The sequence below is a fragment of the Cicer arietinum genome, chromosome 5 (assembly GCF_000331145.2).
Source record: "Cicer arietinum cultivar CDC Frontier isolate Library 1 chromosome 5, Cicar.CDCFrontier_v2.0, whole genome shotgun sequence".
Taxonomy (NCBI): Eukaryota; Viridiplantae; Streptophyta; class Magnoliopsida; order Fabales; family Fabaceae; genus Cicer; species Cicer arietinum.
In genome coordinates this window covers 65829113-65848150 of record NC_021164.2, presented here as the reverse complement: position 1 = coordinate 65848150, position 19038 = coordinate 65829113, and the positions used below count along the sequence as shown (strand labels likewise).

The window sequence follows — 19038 nt, the reverse complement described above, 5'->3', positions numbered from 1 at the left end:
TATCTGCCTGACTTTAACTCCAGGTGGGTAACGAAATACTCTCTCGAATCTTAAATACAAACGAAAAATCTAATGTATTTAATCTATACCAAATATATTTGATTTTCCGCTTATATTTAAGACCTAAGAAAGTAGTTATTATTCCTTTCAGGATCATCCTAATTCATCCAACATCTATGTGCCTTCCATTTTGATCACATGTACGTAGAGAAATAGTTATTTCATGCTTTAAACCCCAAGCTGTCATGAATTTTGGCTTCCTCCCTTGTTGCCTGTTATTCCTCTCTATAAATAATGGTAACACTCTATACAAGCAATTACCTCTAATAATTACAATATAAGAAAAACAAATCAATTCTTGATTTGTCTAATGTATTCTAGGAAAGTAGATAAATACAATTAATGAGAGATATTATTTCCGGATTCACATAAACTACCTAACAACAAACACAAGCTAATCCTAACAAAATTAACAGAAATTAACACCGTAACATTGTAATAAACATTTTACGTTTATAATATACTGTCACAAAGACGTTGTTAGCTAGCTGCATTTGATGATAGAAGTACAACAGGATCTCTTGTGTATACTTAAAATGCTAGACCTAAGACGTGGTTAGAGTAAGTTCAAATCAAATCAATACCAGACTATCAGTGTAAGAAACAACGCCAAGATGTATACGATCCTAGCCTAACTATACAGTTGGTAAAGAAAAAGACAATTGCTTTTTTACTACATACACCTTCTCACTTGTGGACAAAAACTATATATGAAGTAGGAAAAAAGTATATCAGTAATAAATCTGGTTTTGCAAGCCGATAAGCATTACCAAGTCACGAATCAGTATCATTGCCGCATTCTGAGTTCTTCAGAAGATGATCCTGGTGAAAAGGGTCGTCTGTACCGTGAACAGAACTCAACCTTGGAGAATAGTTCCACCCTGTTATTTGCTCAAGCTCATAGCCATTGCATCTCATATCAGATTCCTCTTGGAACTTTAGGAAGAACATTGATGACCAATAATCTTTTGCCAAGTTCTGCAGAAATGGACGTGATATATATAATTTAGATTAAAACTATACGGCCACAGCTAGAATAATTTTAATCCCATCAAATTGTTTTGAATGTAAGGAACTCGCCATTTTCATCAGCTGCACGATCTCATTAAGTGCATTATGAAAGAGATCAGCGCGTGCGAGGTCAGAAGTTGACAAAATTTCTTGTTTGCTTCTGTAAGAGATGTTTATCTCCATAGCTGCACCTGTAAAATAATATTCTAGCAAATGTTCAAAACCAGCACCCTACATTTGGAAGGAAAACTTGCACGCATGCAATTTTTTTCCATATAAAGTTAGAAACCCTGGATACTTCAACTCATTCACTGAAAACAGCATTGGTGAGACATGAAACTGTGTATAAATCAAATAGACATGATCATAAAAAGATTGAGAAATTTTTTGGTTTTGCAGTTTTAACAATGGGAAAAGCAGGATGAAAAAGGAAGCTATCTGTAACTAAAAAAGTAGATACCTGCAGCAATGTACTTCTCAATAATATGCCGTGCCATATAGATTCTTCTCACACAGTCAATTTCGGATATTTTACTTAGCTCGTGCACTTCATCAAAGAAGTGCACACTCTCCCCAGCCAAGCAACTGTAAATATATTAAAACAGTAATATAATATTATTTTGCATGAACAAAAACAAGGTTTTTTTTTATTTTCTTTGTTCTTTACTTCTATATTTTCATGTTTAGGTCCAAAACTTTCTAGACATTTATCTCAACCGGGATTCTTTGTCAAAATGTAACACCTATTCTATTCAATGTATTGAAAATGTTCATTTCACTTGAATTTTAAATTAGAGAAACCATAATTCCAACAAATGTCTGCTAGAGTCAACAGAAGAGCATTTTACCTATCAGCAAATGCCATAAAAGACTGCCTGAATTTCTTATTCAAGAGAAGCTTATCCAATGGTTCATTAGGATCTATCCTTGAATTTGGTTCACTTTGTACTAATACCCCACTATCAGGTATGCCTAAAGCCTGGCCCATTGTGCGAAATTCTCTGGATTCTCTTCTCCTCAAGCTGATTTGCGAGAGCAGTGGTTGTGAACTTGATATCGAAAAGAAAGCCAGCACAAGTATGCTAGCCTTTAAATAAAGACAAACATAAGATCGTGTAAATAAAATATTCACAACATAATGACTTTGAATTCATACTTCCGATCAACTAACAGTGTCCTTTATTTCATCGTTATGCAACAAGAAGCAGTAGGAAAGCATACCAAAACTAAAAGAAGAAATCTGGAGGAAACTTGAAGCCATGATATATTGTCGTGAATTTCATTCAGTATGTAAGCAGTAACCCATGCAACTGACAGAATAAATGAGAAAATATTAAAATTATTGAAGCCACCAAGCGGAGACATTTAGAAAATATATGCTAGAATATAGACTAAAATGCACTTTTGGCCCCCCAACTTTATAAATATGGCGATTTTGACCCCCATAGTTTCAAAATAGCACTTTTGGCCCTCTAACTTTAGCCCCTTTTGCAAATTGGTGGACTTCTTGATTTGACCAAGTCAAAGCTTACGTGGACCAATATTTGTTTACTATTTAGTGTCCTACTTTAATATTAGATTATCATTTATTGATTACAATTATAATTTGAAAAAAAAAATGAGTTTAAATTACAATAAGAGAAGTAGTTTTTAGTTTGTGTATAACAGTGGAGGCAATAAATAGCAGTTTCACCTCATAAATAAAGGTGTATTGTAAATAAGCATATTCAGTCAAATAAATTTCATGAGTGCACGTAAATAACTTTCGTGAGGCAAATATATTTATAATTCACTTTAAATCCATAAAAATAACCGAATGATCTGGACTCAAATAGTTACCTTTATTTAGTCTTACTCAGTTATTTAGAATACAGGTGCGCTCAATTTTTATTTTTTATTCCAAATTATAATTGCAATAAATAAATAATAATCTAATATTCAAGTAATATCCTACATGGCACTAGATAGTGAAAAATATTGGTCCACGTCAGTTTTGACTTGGTCAAAATCAAGGAGTCTAATAATTTGCAAAAGGGGTAAAAGTTAGTGGCAAAAAGTGTTATTTTGAAATTATGGGGGCCAAAATTTCCATATTTAGAAAATCGGGGGGCCAAAAGGCATTTTAGCTTAGAATATATGAAAAATATCCTATAATATCTTGATTGTGCCTTGAAGTAGTTTAGTGTATCTTAGATTATCTCTTGAGGTTATTAGTATTCATATTTCTTTATATATCATGATCTGTTTCCCTATTTAAAAAAAAAATCAGGGTTTTGTTTTTTGTAGTAACATTCAATACATCATTCTTATCATTTTAATATAACTATTAATTTGAGTACTACTACCTTCCTCAATTATTAAAAGACTAACCATATGAGGCTATGACTACTATAGTATTCAACCTCCTGTTTTATAATAATAGTTTTGAAAATAATTTCATTGGATATAGATATTCGGTTAGCCTATGCAAAATGAATGGTTGTTATTTTGTGAACATGCTAATCAATCATGGGTGGTTATAATATCAACCATTGATCCACTCACTTCACCAATTTCTCACGTTAGAGGAGTCAAATCCTTGTTAAATAAGATTAAAATTGTTGTTAGTCAAAGAGATTGCATAGTGTAGTCTCAGAATCTGTAAACATTTGAAAATATTGCATTGAATAGCTAACATTGATTTCTGCTTCAGTTTCTTAACATTAATGTTACTCATTTTGACTTAATGGTGAATTCAAGAACACTGATATTTGCCTTATAGCAGTTGTTAGTAGAAAGCCCGAGCTTCAAAATTAATAAAGATAAATGGAGTATGTTATAGAATCTAGGAAAAAGTGTACCAATGGATACGGATGATACAAGTATTCCCCGCCAGAGGTCTCTGAGTTCATCAAACCTGAACTCTATATGATGAACAGCTGCGGTTACCCCAACCAAAGTGGCAACATACAATGAATGAAGGCAAACGACTGGTACGGTCCACTGAACCGACATGTGGCAGCGATTGCTAAGAGGCTTTTTGATATGAATAACTAGAGCAAGAATTAATAGCTTTGTTAGAAATAAATATAAGAATATAGCAACTTAGAAAGCAAAAGAGAAAGGCTAGGCAAAGAGGGGATTCTGGCAATCATTTCTAGAAATTCCACAGGATTTTAAAATACTAAGGTCATACTGCAGAAATATTTTGAAATGAATAACTCATTCAACTGAAGTAGATAATGCCCAGCAAATTTTGAAAAGAGTACAAGATATTACATAAAAATAAATTAAAAAAAAGGCAGCTCTACAGGCAAAAAAACATTGAAGTACCCGGATAAATTTATAGCTACTACTACTACTATATCTACTCCAAGCAGAAAAGTCTACAAAACACAAACAACAAAAATAAGTAACTTAAAATTAAATCAGATTCTTACTAGCAGCACCAACAATCCAGGGAAATAGAATAAGCGGAATTAAAAAGAAAGATCTGATCAGTGGTAAACGCCTCCTGAAATAGCAATAAAGAAATAAAATTCAACACACCATTGACAAATGGATAGTAACTCATTTAGCACTTGTTAAGCAATGTGGTGAGTACAAATAAAAAGCTACAAAAAAAATAAACATAAACGAGTGGTTATATTTTCACACCACAAAAAAGGGGCGGGGTAGAAATTTTAAGGGTGTGAAATGGTTAATTCCCATCATAAAATTTGTAAGGACTTGGCAAAGTGCAACCTAAGGCAGAAACTGGAAGCTATAGAACCTAACAACTCAATATCAAGTTTGCACTTACTTGACAAAGATAAAATATAACTGAAACGCTTGTGTTATGCGACAACTCAACAGCAAACCAAAACCTAGTGGACCTTCACCCCAGACTGCAAATAAACATGCAAAGTATGGTTATGTTAACAAGTAACAAATATTCATGTGTTCAAATATGAATTATAAACAATTCAGAATAGATAGCATGGCAGAAGGTAACCTGCCCACAAGTAGCATGACTGCCACCAATACCTCTTTTCAAATTTCAAGAAATTGTTCGACATCTGTATGAAAACAAACACGGCAATACTGAGCATATACTGCTATAACGACTGAACGATTAATATGGTTTTTTTTTTGTCACAGAAAATCAATGACACGACATAAAGAACTTTTTTCTACCATAATTGATAGAAGAATAATGAAGCTAGCAACAACTTGAATTACAGGTATCCAGAAACCACTGCCTTTAGTACGAGGAACCTTGTGAACTATGAAGGGAAATATTGACCATACAAGAAGCCTGAAAGATATAGAAGCCAACCATTAGCAATCGCATGTTCATAAAAATTATATATATTTTGAAACAAACAACGCTTCAACGATACTATTAAGGAGCTTTAGGAAGAGCTTGTTTAGACTTATCTTATAACATATGCTCTTATGTAATTGCTTTGAAGAGCATAGTAAAATAGTTTATAGTATGTTCATAATCAGCTTTCAGCTTATTTCCGTAAATAGTAACCTATTTTCACCTTGTGCAGAGTTTAACTTGGTCCCATTTTCAATTATAGAAACAACTTATTCGTAAGCTCACAGACTATAAAGTATCTATTGAGTAAGCGCTTAATTCAGTTGTATAAACAAAGGCCAAACTAAAGCACACTATAATGGAATCACACAAATCATCAAAGAAAGAGGCAAACAAAAAAATAACTCTATTAAAGAATAAGCAAATTAGAAAGGTAAAAAGGGCACGCTAGTAAACTAATTTGCAAAGGAAAAAGGTGAAGAAAACATAAGAAAAATTAGAATTTGTTAACCAGATTGAGAACTAACTGAAAATTCATTGAGGCATAATATCAAACAGGAATTGGATTGCAAATTTGGCAGAGTAACAGTGACCTATTACAAATTTGAAAATGAATTGAGCAGAAAAAGAGAGAAGCTTACAGAATGAAGGAGATGATGGATATGGAAACGGCTGCATAGTCTGTGGGACAACCTCCTTGGACGGCACAGTTGGGCATTTTGTTATCATTTGAGGTACAGATTCAGTGTTCAGTGATTTTCAGTTCAGGTTGCATTGAATGTTGTTCTGTTCTTCCCAGTCAACAACACTTCCACGTGCTTTTTCGCACTTTTTTTTCTGCCTAATAATTTTCTTATAATATAGTAATAGTAATACTATGATTTATTTATTTGTGTTGCTCTTTTCTAACACAACTCAACCAAAGTGTGAAAGAGCACCTTAACGTGTACGGTAGTTATTATACCCAACCCCTTCTATGGCCCACTTTGATTTTTCTTTTATAAAACAAATATCATCCTTAATTTGTAGGACAATCTTTATTTACTTCTTGATAAGATAAATATTTTTATTTTGTTTTTGGATTTGTAAAATGTGTTCCAAATTCGTCGAGTTAATGTTACTTAATGTAAGTGAAGTTGGCGACATATTAGTTAAATTTAACGTTGGTAATTAAAATAGATTCTAATTTTGTAGGGCGTTCATTAATTAGTTTATATGCATATATTTTAATTTAATATTCGATTCTTTAAAATGCTTCTCAAATTTATTTTTCTAGGAATATCTAAAAATGAATATTGTAATGTGTTCGTTGGTCTATTGATGTACCTTGACATAGAGATAAAAATACATAACACTTGAAACTATTAAGTAAAGAGGATAATTATGGACTTAATCAATGTGTCATTTTCTTATATTTGTTGACACTTTAATTTTCTCTCTATGACTTTGTGTATTATGAAGAAAACAATTGTTCTTTGTCCCCAAACATCGGTGCATGCTTTTCAAAAGAATTGTAATTTTGTTGGTAACGAGAGAACAAACTATATTAGGAAACGGAGCAAACATAGGTTTTATAAACATTTTTTTTTGGCAAAAATAATCAAATGAAAGAGCCACTATGATCGGAAAAAAGAAAATAAAGTTCAAGAAAAATGAAGAAAATACGCTTAATGGTTATGACACCGAATTGTCCTCTTTATTTTACCACCTAAAGTGTTATGTATTTTTTCTTTAGGATCATGATTTTCTACTATACATTTAACTAGTGTTGTCAATGGGTCAGTTTGGGCCAAGTTTGGCAGTACCCAAATCATGTAGCGGATCATGGTTTACGTCTAAAAAATAAACCATTATTTATAATATTCGATTCGGTTTGGATTAAACCACTTTTTTTTTTTTTTTTGGGTTGGGTCATGGTTTATCAAAATTATTTTGCTTTAATTATAATTTTGGTCCTTCTATTTTACCAATTCATGAAATTGGTCCCTCTATTTTAAAAGTCGACAGTTTTGTTCTATCACTCCCTCAAATTTTTGAACTAAAAAAATTAGGATTTGACGTATTTTAAATAACATGAAATACAATTCTATGATATGAAACCATCTAGATGTACTAATTATTCAGGTGTCATTAATTAAATTACAAATATGAAAAATTCTTAAGTGGAAAGTTAATTATTGATTTTGAGTGTTAATCAATTTATATCATCAAATCATAGGACACATTATTTAAAGCATGTCACATCATAATTTTTTAGTTAAAAAATCATAGAAAAATACCAAAATTATCGACATCTAAAACAGGGAATCCAATTTCGTGAATCGGTAAAAATGTAATTAAGTCAATTCTTTTTGTTTTTAAATCTTTTTTAAAATCACACTTTTAGCACAAAAAAAAAATATATTTTACCATTTTTTTTCCAAAAACGTAATAGAACTTATTTTCACTATTATTTTAGTATCAAATATATACACATACAATAAATATCAAAGTTGTAAATTTTATCATAAAATACTTGCATGCATGAAAATAATCAAACTTGTAGAAGGCTAAAATAACATAAAATATATGCAAGCATCAAAATAATCAAAGTGCAAGATCCTAAAATAACCAAAAACATAGTCGATCCATCATAGGCCAAGCCTTCTAAAATATAAGGTTTGAAAAAAAAAAGTAAACATTACAAAAAGAATTAGGGACACTGGATCAATCGATTTTATCAAGTACCTAATTTAAGTGGTCAATTTTTTATTTGGAAAATCAAGTTCACCCAACACAAAATCATTTTTCTAGGTCAATTTGAGTCGATTTTAGTAACAAGTATGCACAAAATGATGAATTTGGAAAATATTTTAGAGAGTTAGAGGGCTAAATTAGAATAGTTATATTTTCATAGACCAATCTAAGAACATCTTACTAAAAAAGTCCAATCTAAATTAGAGCGTAGATCTATGTCGATCGGTCTGACCTATTACTACTCCTAATTACATATGAACTTATATTTAAAAATAAATAATTCCTACAAAATAAATTTATAATTAAAGACAAAGAAGGTTGAAGAAATTATAACTAAGTTTTATATTTAACTTCAAGTAACTTTTACATCTAATAGTTTATGGGAGGTTAGCACAAGGATTTAAGTTATAAAAAAAATCATGAACTCAACTCTTCCATTAACAACTCACAATTGAAATATAAAAAAAAAAGTACTACTAATATTATTTCTTATTATCTTCAATTAATAAAATTCAATTAAATAATTTGTTTTAAAACCTTACATCAAATATTTATATTATTAGATTGAATATCATATTTATATATAAATTTATCATAGTAATTATGTCATAATATATATATATATATATATATATATATATATAAATGATTAGAAAAAAAAATTATGTGATATTTTTAAGTAATTATATATCACTTAAATAATTTTTAATTATGATCATCTATATATGATTATATAGTTAAAATTTAATTTAAAATTCTTTTTTTAATAAAATTCATCTTATCTTATATATGCTCCATTTATTTTTATATATATGTGCGTGGTGGTATACTATAAAGCAAAACATGACTAATGTGGACGAATGAGAAAATAAGTGTTTCATCTAGAAGCCCACGTGTTAGGAGTTTGATTAAGCATCGCAAAAGTTACAGTAATAACGTCATAAGGTCATACATGGTGTGTAATGTATATATACTTATGTTTTATTCAATTCAACTGAAAGCAATTAATTAATCCATGTGTGTATACTTCAACTTTCAACGTACGTAAGATCAGCACTCAACATTAATTAACATTTTATGCTTCTGGTGTAAATTAATCTCATTTTGATATCTTCGTTAAATATACTATATTTAAAATATTTATATTTTATACGAAAGAAAACATATTAATTGTGATCGTAACATATTTACATATAGATCTTCGTTACTTATAAAGAAAAATGGATATATATGTTGTACGTTGACAAACGTATCCTAGTTAACCAGTAGTAATTGATTTCCTCTATATAGCTTGTTATAACAATACATTATATATATCATCAGCAAAATTATAAAGAACAAAAAAAGACACGCTTTCTCAAGCAACAGCAAATTAAAATGTTGACATTGATTAATCAGTGTATAATATTTACATTGAAGTTTTGGATGTTGCGAATTAAAATTAAGTAGCTTGATGCATGAAACACCTATAGAAGCTACGTCGAAGATTTCAACAAGATGAGCTATTTTGTTACTTTCTTTGTTTCTCCAATCTGCACGCTGTTTCGTATTAATTCCCTCCGTTTTAAAATAAAAATAAAAATTAATTAATATAAACTAAAGTATATTTATTTTCTTTGATTGATTTTCATTTATATTTGAAAACGGAGTATTATCGATTAGAATCAGTTACTTATATCCTCCTTGTCTAGACGGTAAAGCAAAACCACTTTTTCTGCACAGAAATTCAAATGTGAATAATTCAGCTTCCAAAAAAGTAAGAATGTTATTAGTGAATTTGTTATGAATGAATAAATGAATGAATAAATACCTTAGTAGAGGAGGAAGTTTTGTTGTATTTTTTATTATTATTATTATTATTATCCTTGCGTGCGCGAGAGTCATTTCTTCGTTGGGAAGGAAATCGACCCGAAGCAGAAGCAACTTTCTTATCATCTCTGGCTTTGTTGAATATAACAGTGAATCCTTCAGCTGAAGAAGGATCATTTACATCCCATTCCCCAAACTTCGGTAGAGGCTTTCCATCTTCTTCAGAATACTGCACATTTACATTATTATAAATATCTATATTTATTCTAAGATCATTCGTTCATTCAAAAACAAACTCTTCCTTTTCACATTTCTTTCTAATTTTATTGCTTAGGAAGAACAAAAACCGATTGTATTTTTTAAAAAAAGATGATTGATGAATTCATTGAGATTGGCATCGTTCCTTACATGAGACTTTATTTTGTTCTTAAAAAGAAAAGGAGAAATGACATATATAAACAAAAGCAATTAATACATTTGCATGATAATTGAAAAGATGGGGATGGAGAAGATCATACCGAAGCCATGAAATGGAAGCTTTTGTGATGAAATTCAACAAGAGAAGAAATTATTTGGAAGATTGATAGAAAATCAAAGGAAAAGGAATGGAGATTAAATAAAAAGAAATTAGAAGAGGTGAGGTGGAATGGAACAAGAAATACAGCATTATTTTATTTTACAGAAACAAACCACAACGCAAACTAGCTGTCGGATTTGCGTCCCCAACTCCTCCAAAACACGCCTCATTTTATTTCAACTCGATGTTATAAAAAAATAATTATCTTTACTGTTATTAAGAAAATTAATTATAAATAATTCATATTTTAGATTTCAAATTTATAATTAATTTTTTAATAATAGTAATCTAGATTAGATGTCATTTTTTTTCTTATAATAGTGACTAGAGTACTTCTTTTAATTTTATATATAAGAAGAAGAATTAATTTCGTATTTTTAAGAAATTTAGCTTTTTTTTAAGTTTTTCAAAATAGTAATAAAAGTAATTGTATTTTTTTAAATTGTCTTTCACTTAGAACTTGATTTTATTGAAATATAAAATCTACATAAATTAAATAATATTTTAAGAATTATAACATTAAAATCTACATAAAGCCGATGAGATCGTTTAATAAAAATTACTCAAATTAAATATTATGTCTAATGTCTTCTGGTGTGTGGTATTCGCAGAGTCATTATCGTAAAATATGGGTCATATTAAAGTTGTTTATACTATTCGATATCGGTGAGACGCAATAGAATAAGGTCTGACGTCCAACCATTGAGTTTATCTTATTTAAGTTGTATTCAATAGGATTGAAATGAAGTAAGACGCAAAGAGACTTAGATTTAATTCATAAGATGGATTAGAACTAAGCATGACAATGAGACGGGGCAGGGTGAGTTTTGCCTCTCCACCTTCCCAACCGACTAGTCAGGAGGACTAGCAACCGCCCCTGATTCTTATCGAGTGTGAAATTTAAGTCTTCATTTCTGTCTACGATTGAGTTTGGGTTTCTCCGCCCGCATTTGTACCCATTCATATATATAAAATAATAAATTTAAAAATTATATTTATTAAAATTAAATAATAATAATTATACAATAATAAAATCAAAAAAAATATTAAAATCGTATTTTCTATAGAGAGAAAATTATAACTTTTAATATTGAAAAAAAATATTAAATATGTACGTGTATATAAAATTTAAAAAATGATAATAATATTACTAGCGAGTTTATTTGTAGCTATGAGGTGGATATCAACACCCTTAAACTAACTCGAGTTTTAATTTCGGATAAAACCTACTTCTAAACAAAGCGGGTTTTCTTCATCCAAATCGGGACGGGTTCGGATGGGGGTGGGTACTCGTATGTGCGGGTTGTGTTGTCACCATCCATCTCTTTCAAGAGTTTCCTACCTAAATAACCATGTTTTAGTTGAACTAGCTAAGTTATCTCAAAACAAGGTAAAACATGAATCTTGTTCTCACTAAAAAGTCTTCTAATGGTATTTTCTGAGTCAACAATGATGTTCATTGATTTGAGTAAAATAGTGTGAGAATATGTTTAATAAATCTTGTTTCAGTTTTAGACTAACCATATTTGCAAACAAAACCAACACAATTTCACTGTGAGACATCTTTTATATACGAAAAAGTTATCGAAAACTAACTTTTTCAATTGGCACTGAAACATCAAGATTGTCCTGAAACAAGAGATGAAGCTGCATGTGCTCGAAGAGCCTGTATCTGAGCAACTTGCTTCAAATGTTAATTGGACCGAATGAGATGCTTAATTATACGAAACATCAAGATGATACCTTAGATGTTTCATGTCTTATGCTTGCAACTATGAACTTAGACCTACAAAAACAACATGAGAACGTGGAGGCGATTAATATGATCAAATGCCTTAAAATTCTTGTTCAAGCGCAGGCTAAGCAAGAAATGTTTGAAGTGTCAAGAACTTTTTTCCACTGCAGGCTGACAAAAAAAAGTCCAATTAAGCCTCATGTAAAACAATTTTTCTTTTATTATGCATGAACTTAAATCAAATTTCGTACATTTTGCAATAACTAAAACAATTTTTTTTTTTTATTGGAACTAAAATCAAATTTTCTGTATTTTTATAAAGACAGAATGTATTATTTATTTTAAAGTCATTAATTACTCAATGGTTAAAAAAATAACACTGTTCAACATTATGAATGAAAATGAAAATATTTGCATTTTACAAGGACTTAAACATAATTTTTTATTTTGCAGGGGTTCAAATTAAATTTATTATATTTTATAGAGACTAAATTGTATATTTAACCATATTAAATATAGATAAATAGTTTTAGTTCATTATAGGTTTATTTTGTTGTTTAGTTTGTTTTTTCCATTATGTTACTAATTTGTTTCCTTTTTTAGTTTAGTGTTATTTTGGGGTTTATCGTTCAATAAAACCCCTTGAGGTTATAGCTATGGCTGGATATATAGATTGGATTCACGAATTGATTCATTTAACATGTGATTTACACGAATTAAAATCAATTTTTATGTTCATTTATTTATAGTTTGATTTAAGATGAATTGGATCGTTTAGACTCTGTGTTATATGATTTAAATTTATTAATTCGTAAATTGGTTTGTGTTTCGTGTAACTATAATATTATTTATTTAATAAAATATTAATTATACTTTTATTCACTATATCACCCAATTATATTTATTCTAAAAAAAATATAAACCCAAAATATATAAGACCCGCAACACTCGAATCATAGTTAATTGAGTTAACTATAATTTGGACGAACTTTCGACTAATTAATTATTTTGTGGTTATACAAGTTAAGTTTTATCATATTTTTTTGTTAGAATTTTAATGTGCGATAATGTTAGTCAAACAAGGAACCTTTATTCGTACCATCAGTTGTTCAAAATCTCAAATTCAAAGTAATGTAATTACGATTAATGACATTACACATGAATGGTCTTCTAACCCAAATATCAAGAAACGAAAGTAGTGAAGAAAAGAGAATCCCATTTGTGTCTAACCCATATATAAATATAATTTTTTATTATAAACAACAACATTTTAGAAATCTTAAGATGTCTAGTTTATAAATATAATTTTTATTCTACATAATAGACATTCAATTAATACACTTTAATAAAATAAAGGTATATAGGTACAAAAACGGAACATGCAAGAACCCTAACCCTAAAATTGAAAATCAAAGGAGATGAAATCCACCATTGTTGAGTTTTATGTTTCCTTTTCAAACATGCAAGAACCCTAACCCTAAAATTGACTCATTCTTTCTCTATTTTCCTTCCATGGTTGATCCTTTAATCTTCTATATTTTTTTGTTTTCTTGTTGCTATTTTTCTTTGTTCTCTTCATCCCTCACTCCTCCTTCCTCCCTCACAATTTTTCTTGTCTCATTTTTCTTTCTCTCAACTCTCTCTCATTTTATTGCTCTTTTTTATTATTTTTTTCTCATCTCATCTTACTTCTCCTCTATTCTCTTTCTCTTCTCTCTTTTTCTTTTCTTTCTTCTCTTGTTTCTATTTTACAATGTTTTTCTCACACACTATTTCTATTCTTTTATTCATATTCCTATTTCTATTTTCTTTTAATTTATTTATTGGAAGATTGATATACACACTTCTCCTAAGTGAGCTGCACCCCCTGTTAAGCTCTCAACAATATTTTAGTATAATTCAAATTTATACTCCTGAAAATTAATTATACCTTATCCTAAATCATACACGACATAAAATTAATTATTCTTATTATTATAATTATTCTATTAATTATAAAGTGATCATAAATAGCATAAAAAATACTAAAGTTTGTTAAATATTTATTATTTAAATTTCTAATAGATTATTTTATTACTAAATTATCACTGCATGCGATTTTAAAGAACTTAGTGCATTTATTTAATTCTAATAATAACAATAATAGTAATAATAATAATGACATAATGATATACTTTAGACAAAGAAAATTGAACTGTTACATTATATAAAATATTAATAAATTAATGATTTAACATAAAATATCTAATTTAATATGATAATATAAATAATAATTTATTCATATTTACTTTAAAAAAATTAGTCAAATAGACTTAAAAATATTTTTCTATAATATATAGTTTGATATTTTAACTAAGATATGTTTCATTCGTCTATATCAATCGATTTAGTGTATTTACACGTTTATTTGTGAGAAAAGGTTCAAATAAATTAGATCGACTTAGTAAGACTTGAATTCGCTGTTGTTAACTACACAATATTTTTTGTCTGCTTGTATTAAGAAAAGTAGTTAGTAAATATAATGTATCGGTTTTACAGTGTTCTTTAATATCTTATTATATGCATGAAGATTCTATAAATGAATGAGTGAGGTCTCGGGACCGGGAAATCCAACCCCATCAAAGACAAGGTGGGACTCAAAGAAAATCTTAGAGGATGAGAGGATCTCTCTCATACCGGAAAAATCTATTAACTTGAGGGGTTTTGAACCCCACCTTAAGTACCCAACGACGCAGCCAAAATGAAATACCTATGCTTCAAAGGTATCAACGAAACAAGTATCATTAATGGATCTATTAGTCTTCAGTATATTTTTATTCATTGCTTGAGATAGAAATGAGTCACTCTTAAAATCTTTCTACAATACATTTTTTTATTCTGACACAAGTGAAAAAAATTCATCTACCTATTTCCTACCTACCACATCAGTTAATGTTGAAACAAATGTAGGCCAATACAATTGAGGGACTGCAATTAAAAGTAAAATAAAGATTTAAGGCTGTCAAAAACTGAGCCCAGCACATGAAAACTATAATCTCTGAATCCTAAAATGTGATTGCAGAGAACTAACAGATGAGATTATAGAAAAACAGGGTAGGCTTGATTCAGAAGCAAAAATATATTGTTATCATATCTATCTACATTACAGTTTGCAGATGCAGGACGTTGAGTGTTGAGCAGTTCAGATTGGTTAGATCACAGTTTTCTACAATATCGTCCCCAGTAACCATATATGCAAGATTAGCAAATAGCCAATGAGTCCTAATCTTGCTCTAGGACGACTCATGAGAACCCCACTACCAGATACCCTGCATAAAGAAATCAAACCCGACATAAGTGTGTCTGGTAACATTATAAATTGTCATGGTAAAAATTTAGTCTTTAATTTTTCATGATAAGCAACTATAGAATTTTCAATGTATAAAAATATTTTCATTTGAAGTTTTGAAATTAAGTTAATGGAATTATTAGCATTGATACAATAAAGATGGAATTACTAATCATCATCATTAAGTTATTTAAATAAAATGCTTTCACAATTTTACGATGAAATGTTTTGAACAAGCACGGATAAATCAATTTCAATTATTTGTGTTGAATCATCTTCTAAACTAAAAGTTTTTTAAACAAACCATCAATTTATTTATCCCAAGGAAGATAACATACTCTGCACAATTTTAACACTCTAGTACAACTGTACATGTTCCATTTAAGGATCTTCCTAATGAGTGATAAGTATCTTCTAGTTCCTACCACTAAACATCAACTTAAGTCTAGAGTTAAGCTGCTTGAGATTCTATGCAAACATCATCTAAGGATTTTAGATCTTCTGAGTTCAACATCACAACATATTTTTTGCCATGCAAATTTTATGGTTGCTCACAAAGTTACACGTTGAAATGCTGAAACACTCAATTTGAAATAGTCCTACTTTACCAAAGGTAAAAATGATATACAGAAAATAGCAAATTACCAGAATCCATCAACACGATCTGCAATGAGCTTTCCTTGTTTCGGTACGAATCCAGAAGTGTTCAGAGACTTGAATGCATGACCTGCAAAGTAATCTATTATAAGTCTTCGAGTTTTAAAATCAAACAATTTACAGTGAAGAGAAACTAGTAAATTAGTAATTACCTTTATCGTCATCGGTATCAGCCGTGTTGATTAAATGATCAGACTCCACACTAATATCAAGTGCAAGATGGTCATTAGACCCTTTTCGCATACTCCGCACATGAGCAGCCGATGGGACAGGTGATAATGTTTTCTTGCCAAGAGATCCCTGTGTTAATAACCAAACTCTTTATATATGCACTTCTCTTAATCACTTCAATATTTGCTTTTGGCAGCTAGAGGAAAAGTATTTCAACTTTGAGAATGCAGCACCATAATAAATTAGTGACATATAAAAGAAGAGATGATCAACCAGGAAACAAATAAAGTTCCAATATGCATAAAGGAAACCCTCAAAATAAATTCCTAATCCATCAGCTTGAGTGCAAGAATAAAATAAGCACTAGCAGACATATCTATATGCTGTATTTCTATCAACTGTCATGATTTGGACCCATCTATACTATGGAAAAAACAATTATATGAAATAAGTTCTGTTTTTAATGTAACAATGATTAAACATATAAACTGATTCGCTCCTGGAGACCCTGATATTGCATCTTGTAAGAAACTTAAGCTTAGAAAACTATTAAAATATAACACCTCTTCAACTTCAGTTATTTCGGAGCCAGAAGGCAATGAGGGTGCTTCATATATGCTCCTTTCCTGGACAATATCTGGCTGAGAAATCCTATCTTGAATTGAATCTTCAAGTAATTTAACCTTGGTCGTTAATTCATCAATAACCTTCTGACTTCCAACTAATTTAATACCAAGTTCCTGGGCCTTGGATTTTGAATTTTCAGATTCTGAAAGAATGGCAATGATATGCTTTTCCAATGCTGGCAATAATTCTCTTACACCTTTAGATTTTCTATCTACAACCCAATCGTTGGCTCCCAAAATATCTATAATTTTTTCTAAGACAGAGGTTAGTTCAAACAGTTCATTCTTGACCATTTTTGAGTCTTCACAGTTTCTATTGAGTTGTTTGGCTTCATCCTTTAGATCCTTAATTTCAAGAGCCTTAGTTTCAAGAATTGATTGCAACTCTTTTTTATCATGAGACAGTGAATTTATTTGATGATGCAATCTAGCAACACTATCAATAATGTAAAAGAGCTTCTTCACAGGGTCTGAAGTATGTGGCTCCATATCATCTTCTTCAGAATTTACAATAGGGAATTCGATCCTATCTATCTTTCCAAAGATATCTTTCAACTGGGATGCTGAAAGGATGGAGCTTTCTGCCAATGGAAAAAGGAAATCAAGTTATAAAACAAAGTAAACCAACAAATGCATGCTTAAAATAAATTCAACATGGTTAGGTCAATACAGATTTCAACATTGTATACCTTCTTTTGCCAACAAAGTACTGTGCATCGATGAAATCTCAGCGTCCTTTTCCTTTAACTTTTCTTCTAGGACGTGATAACCCTCTGCTGTATCCTTAAGCTCACTGCAAGCCCTTTGGAGCGATTGAATATCAGACTCCAACCGCAAAGCTCTATTTTTATTTAAGTCTCTCTCCTCTGTAACCAATTCAAAAGCAACTGTTGTTTCATTCAATTTGTTCTGCAAATCTCTAATTGTTGCATCTACTTGCTCAATTTTAAATTTGAACTGTCTAATCAAAGTTTGAACTTTTCCAGAAGCATTCATCAACTTTTTTGATGCATCTGCATATTTGTTGTTCTTATGATGCTCTACTTGTTCATCTGCTTCATGGTTTAACTTCTCAACCTCAAAAGTGGAGCCAAGCTGCTCAAGATTTTGGTGAACTTCATTTTGAAGTTCACTGGTAGAATCAGTGCATGCTGAAAGCAGTAAACTGATATCATCCTCTAAACTGGCAATAATATTATCTTTTTCTTCGTTCAACTTTTGTACACTATTTTCCTTTTCTTTCATAATTTCCATGTGCTCAACAATAGCCAATATATTAGTCTCTGTTTCCAGTAGTTTTCCATGGAGAGGAGAAATAAAGTCATCAATAGCATTAGAAAATTCATCAAACTTATCTGCAAAATGTTCATTTCTCAACTGAAATCCTTTCACAATCTTTCCAAATGATGAGATTATGGTGTCAATATCAATGCCATCAATATCTCTGTTGTCCAGTTCGACTTCAAATTTTTCATGGCCATCTGAAAACAATTTTCTCACAAGTGGATCTTCCTGGAACATACAACCACATATACAATCAAAATATTTAGAAGAGTGATACACGATCATTAAACAGAGGCAAAGGAAAAGCATTGGAACAACACATATTTGACCCCGAAAGCACCATGCAATTTTTCATGAGATTGAGAACACAATTCAAATCATTGTGTATTACTCACCACAGAGTTTTCCAATTATATGTGGATACACATATCTTAGTGAACGAAAGACTTAGATGGCAAATATATATGTATATTAAATCAAAACAGTATCAAATACACAGAACCTGAGAAAATAACGACATACTAAAGAGGATAGCAAGGATATTACCTCCATCTTAAGGTGCTCTTCAGAATCCTTAGCAGCCAAGGCAACACAGTTTCTTACTTTGTTCACAATGAGATCCACATTCTTCAGGGTCTCACATTTCCTTTCAAAGCATTGTTTAATCCTGAGAAATAGAGTATCGTCTTTCATAAGCACCTGAAGATCATTAAGGAATCCAATGAGCTCTAGGGATTTGTTCTCTAAGCTTCCACTCTT

General features: G+C 30.2%; 3 protein-coding genes across 5 annotated transcripts in view; all 3 read right to left on the bottom strand.

Moving 5' to 3' along the window:
- Positions 1-493: 493 nt before the first annotated feature.
- On the bottom strand, positions 494-6217 carry LOC101496978 (regulator of G-protein signaling 1). Of its 2 annotated transcripts, none has more exons than XM_004502290.4 (11): positions 5998-6217; positions 5227-5347; positions 5045-5108; positions 4853-4937; positions 4491-4564; positions 3912-4103; positions 2293-2381; positions 1920-2158; positions 1532-1656; positions 1141-1262; positions 494-1038 (listed from the first exon to the last, which is right to left on the bottom strand). In XM_004502290.4, exons 1-11 carry the CDS (start codon positions 6072-6074, stop codon positions 835-837), a joined length of 1392 nt encoding a protein of 463 aa, XP_004502347.1. In that variant the 5' UTR covers positions 6075-6217; the 3' UTR covers positions 494-834. The 2 variants fall into 2 exon arrangements, with proteins under 2 accessions (XP_004502347.1, XP_073225059.1); XM_073368958.1 differs by having other exon boundaries at positions 617-1038; positions 1141-1277.
- A 3238-nt stretch (positions 6218-9455) lies between these two features.
- On the bottom strand, positions 9456-10652 carry LOC101496666 (RPM1-interacting protein 4-like). Its single transcript, XM_004502289.4, has 3 exons — positions 10420-10652; positions 9903-10130; positions 9456-9806 (listed from the first exon to the last, which is right to left on the bottom strand). The coding sequence occupies exons 1-3, from the start codon at positions 10426-10428 to the stop codon at positions 9780-9782; spliced, it is 264 nt and encodes an 87-aa protein (XP_004502346.1). The 5' UTR covers positions 10429-10652; the 3' UTR covers positions 9456-9779.
- A 4339-nt stretch (positions 10653-14991) lies between these two features.
- LOC101495467 (trans-Golgi network-localized SYP41-interacting protein 1) overlaps positions 14992-19038 on the bottom strand; it is an 8766-nt gene continuing 4719 nt past the window's right edge. For both annotated transcript variants that reach the window (XM_004502285.4, XM_004502287.4), the window contains 6 exons: positions 18826-19038; positions 17685-18507; positions 16933-17576; positions 16351-16498; positions 16187-16268; positions 14992-15521 (listed from right to left, as the gene is read on the bottom strand). In XM_004502285.4, the coding sequence (XP_004502342.1) occupies positions 15419-15521; positions 16187-16268; positions 16351-16498; positions 16933-17576; positions 17685-18507; positions 18826-19038 (2013 nt within the window). In that variant the 3' untranslated portion in view covers positions 14992-15418. The remainder of the gene's footprint in view (positions 15522-16186; positions 16269-16350; positions 16499-16932; positions 17577-17684; positions 18508-18825) is intronic.

Bases quoted from the DNA above. Each gene is read 5' to 3' on its own strand.
- LOC101496978 (XM_073368958.1), bottom strand. From the start codon at position 6,074: ATGCCCAACTGTGCCGTCCAAGGAGGTTGTCCCACAGACTATGCAGCC. The intron at 4,104-4,490 runs GTAAGAATCTGA...TTCTTGCTCTAG, and splicing joins CTGGATTGTTGGTGCTGCTA to TTATTCATATCAAAAAGCCT. The intron at 2,382-3,911 runs GTACACTTTTTC...TTATTCTGTCAG, and splicing joins TGTATCATCCGTATCCATTG to TTGCATGGGTTACTGCTTAC.
- LOC101496666 (XM_004502289.4), bottom strand. The intron at 9,807-9,902 runs GTATTTATTCAT...ATTTCTGTGCAG, and splicing joins AAACTTCCTCCTCTACTAAG to AAAAAGTGGTTTTGCTTTAC.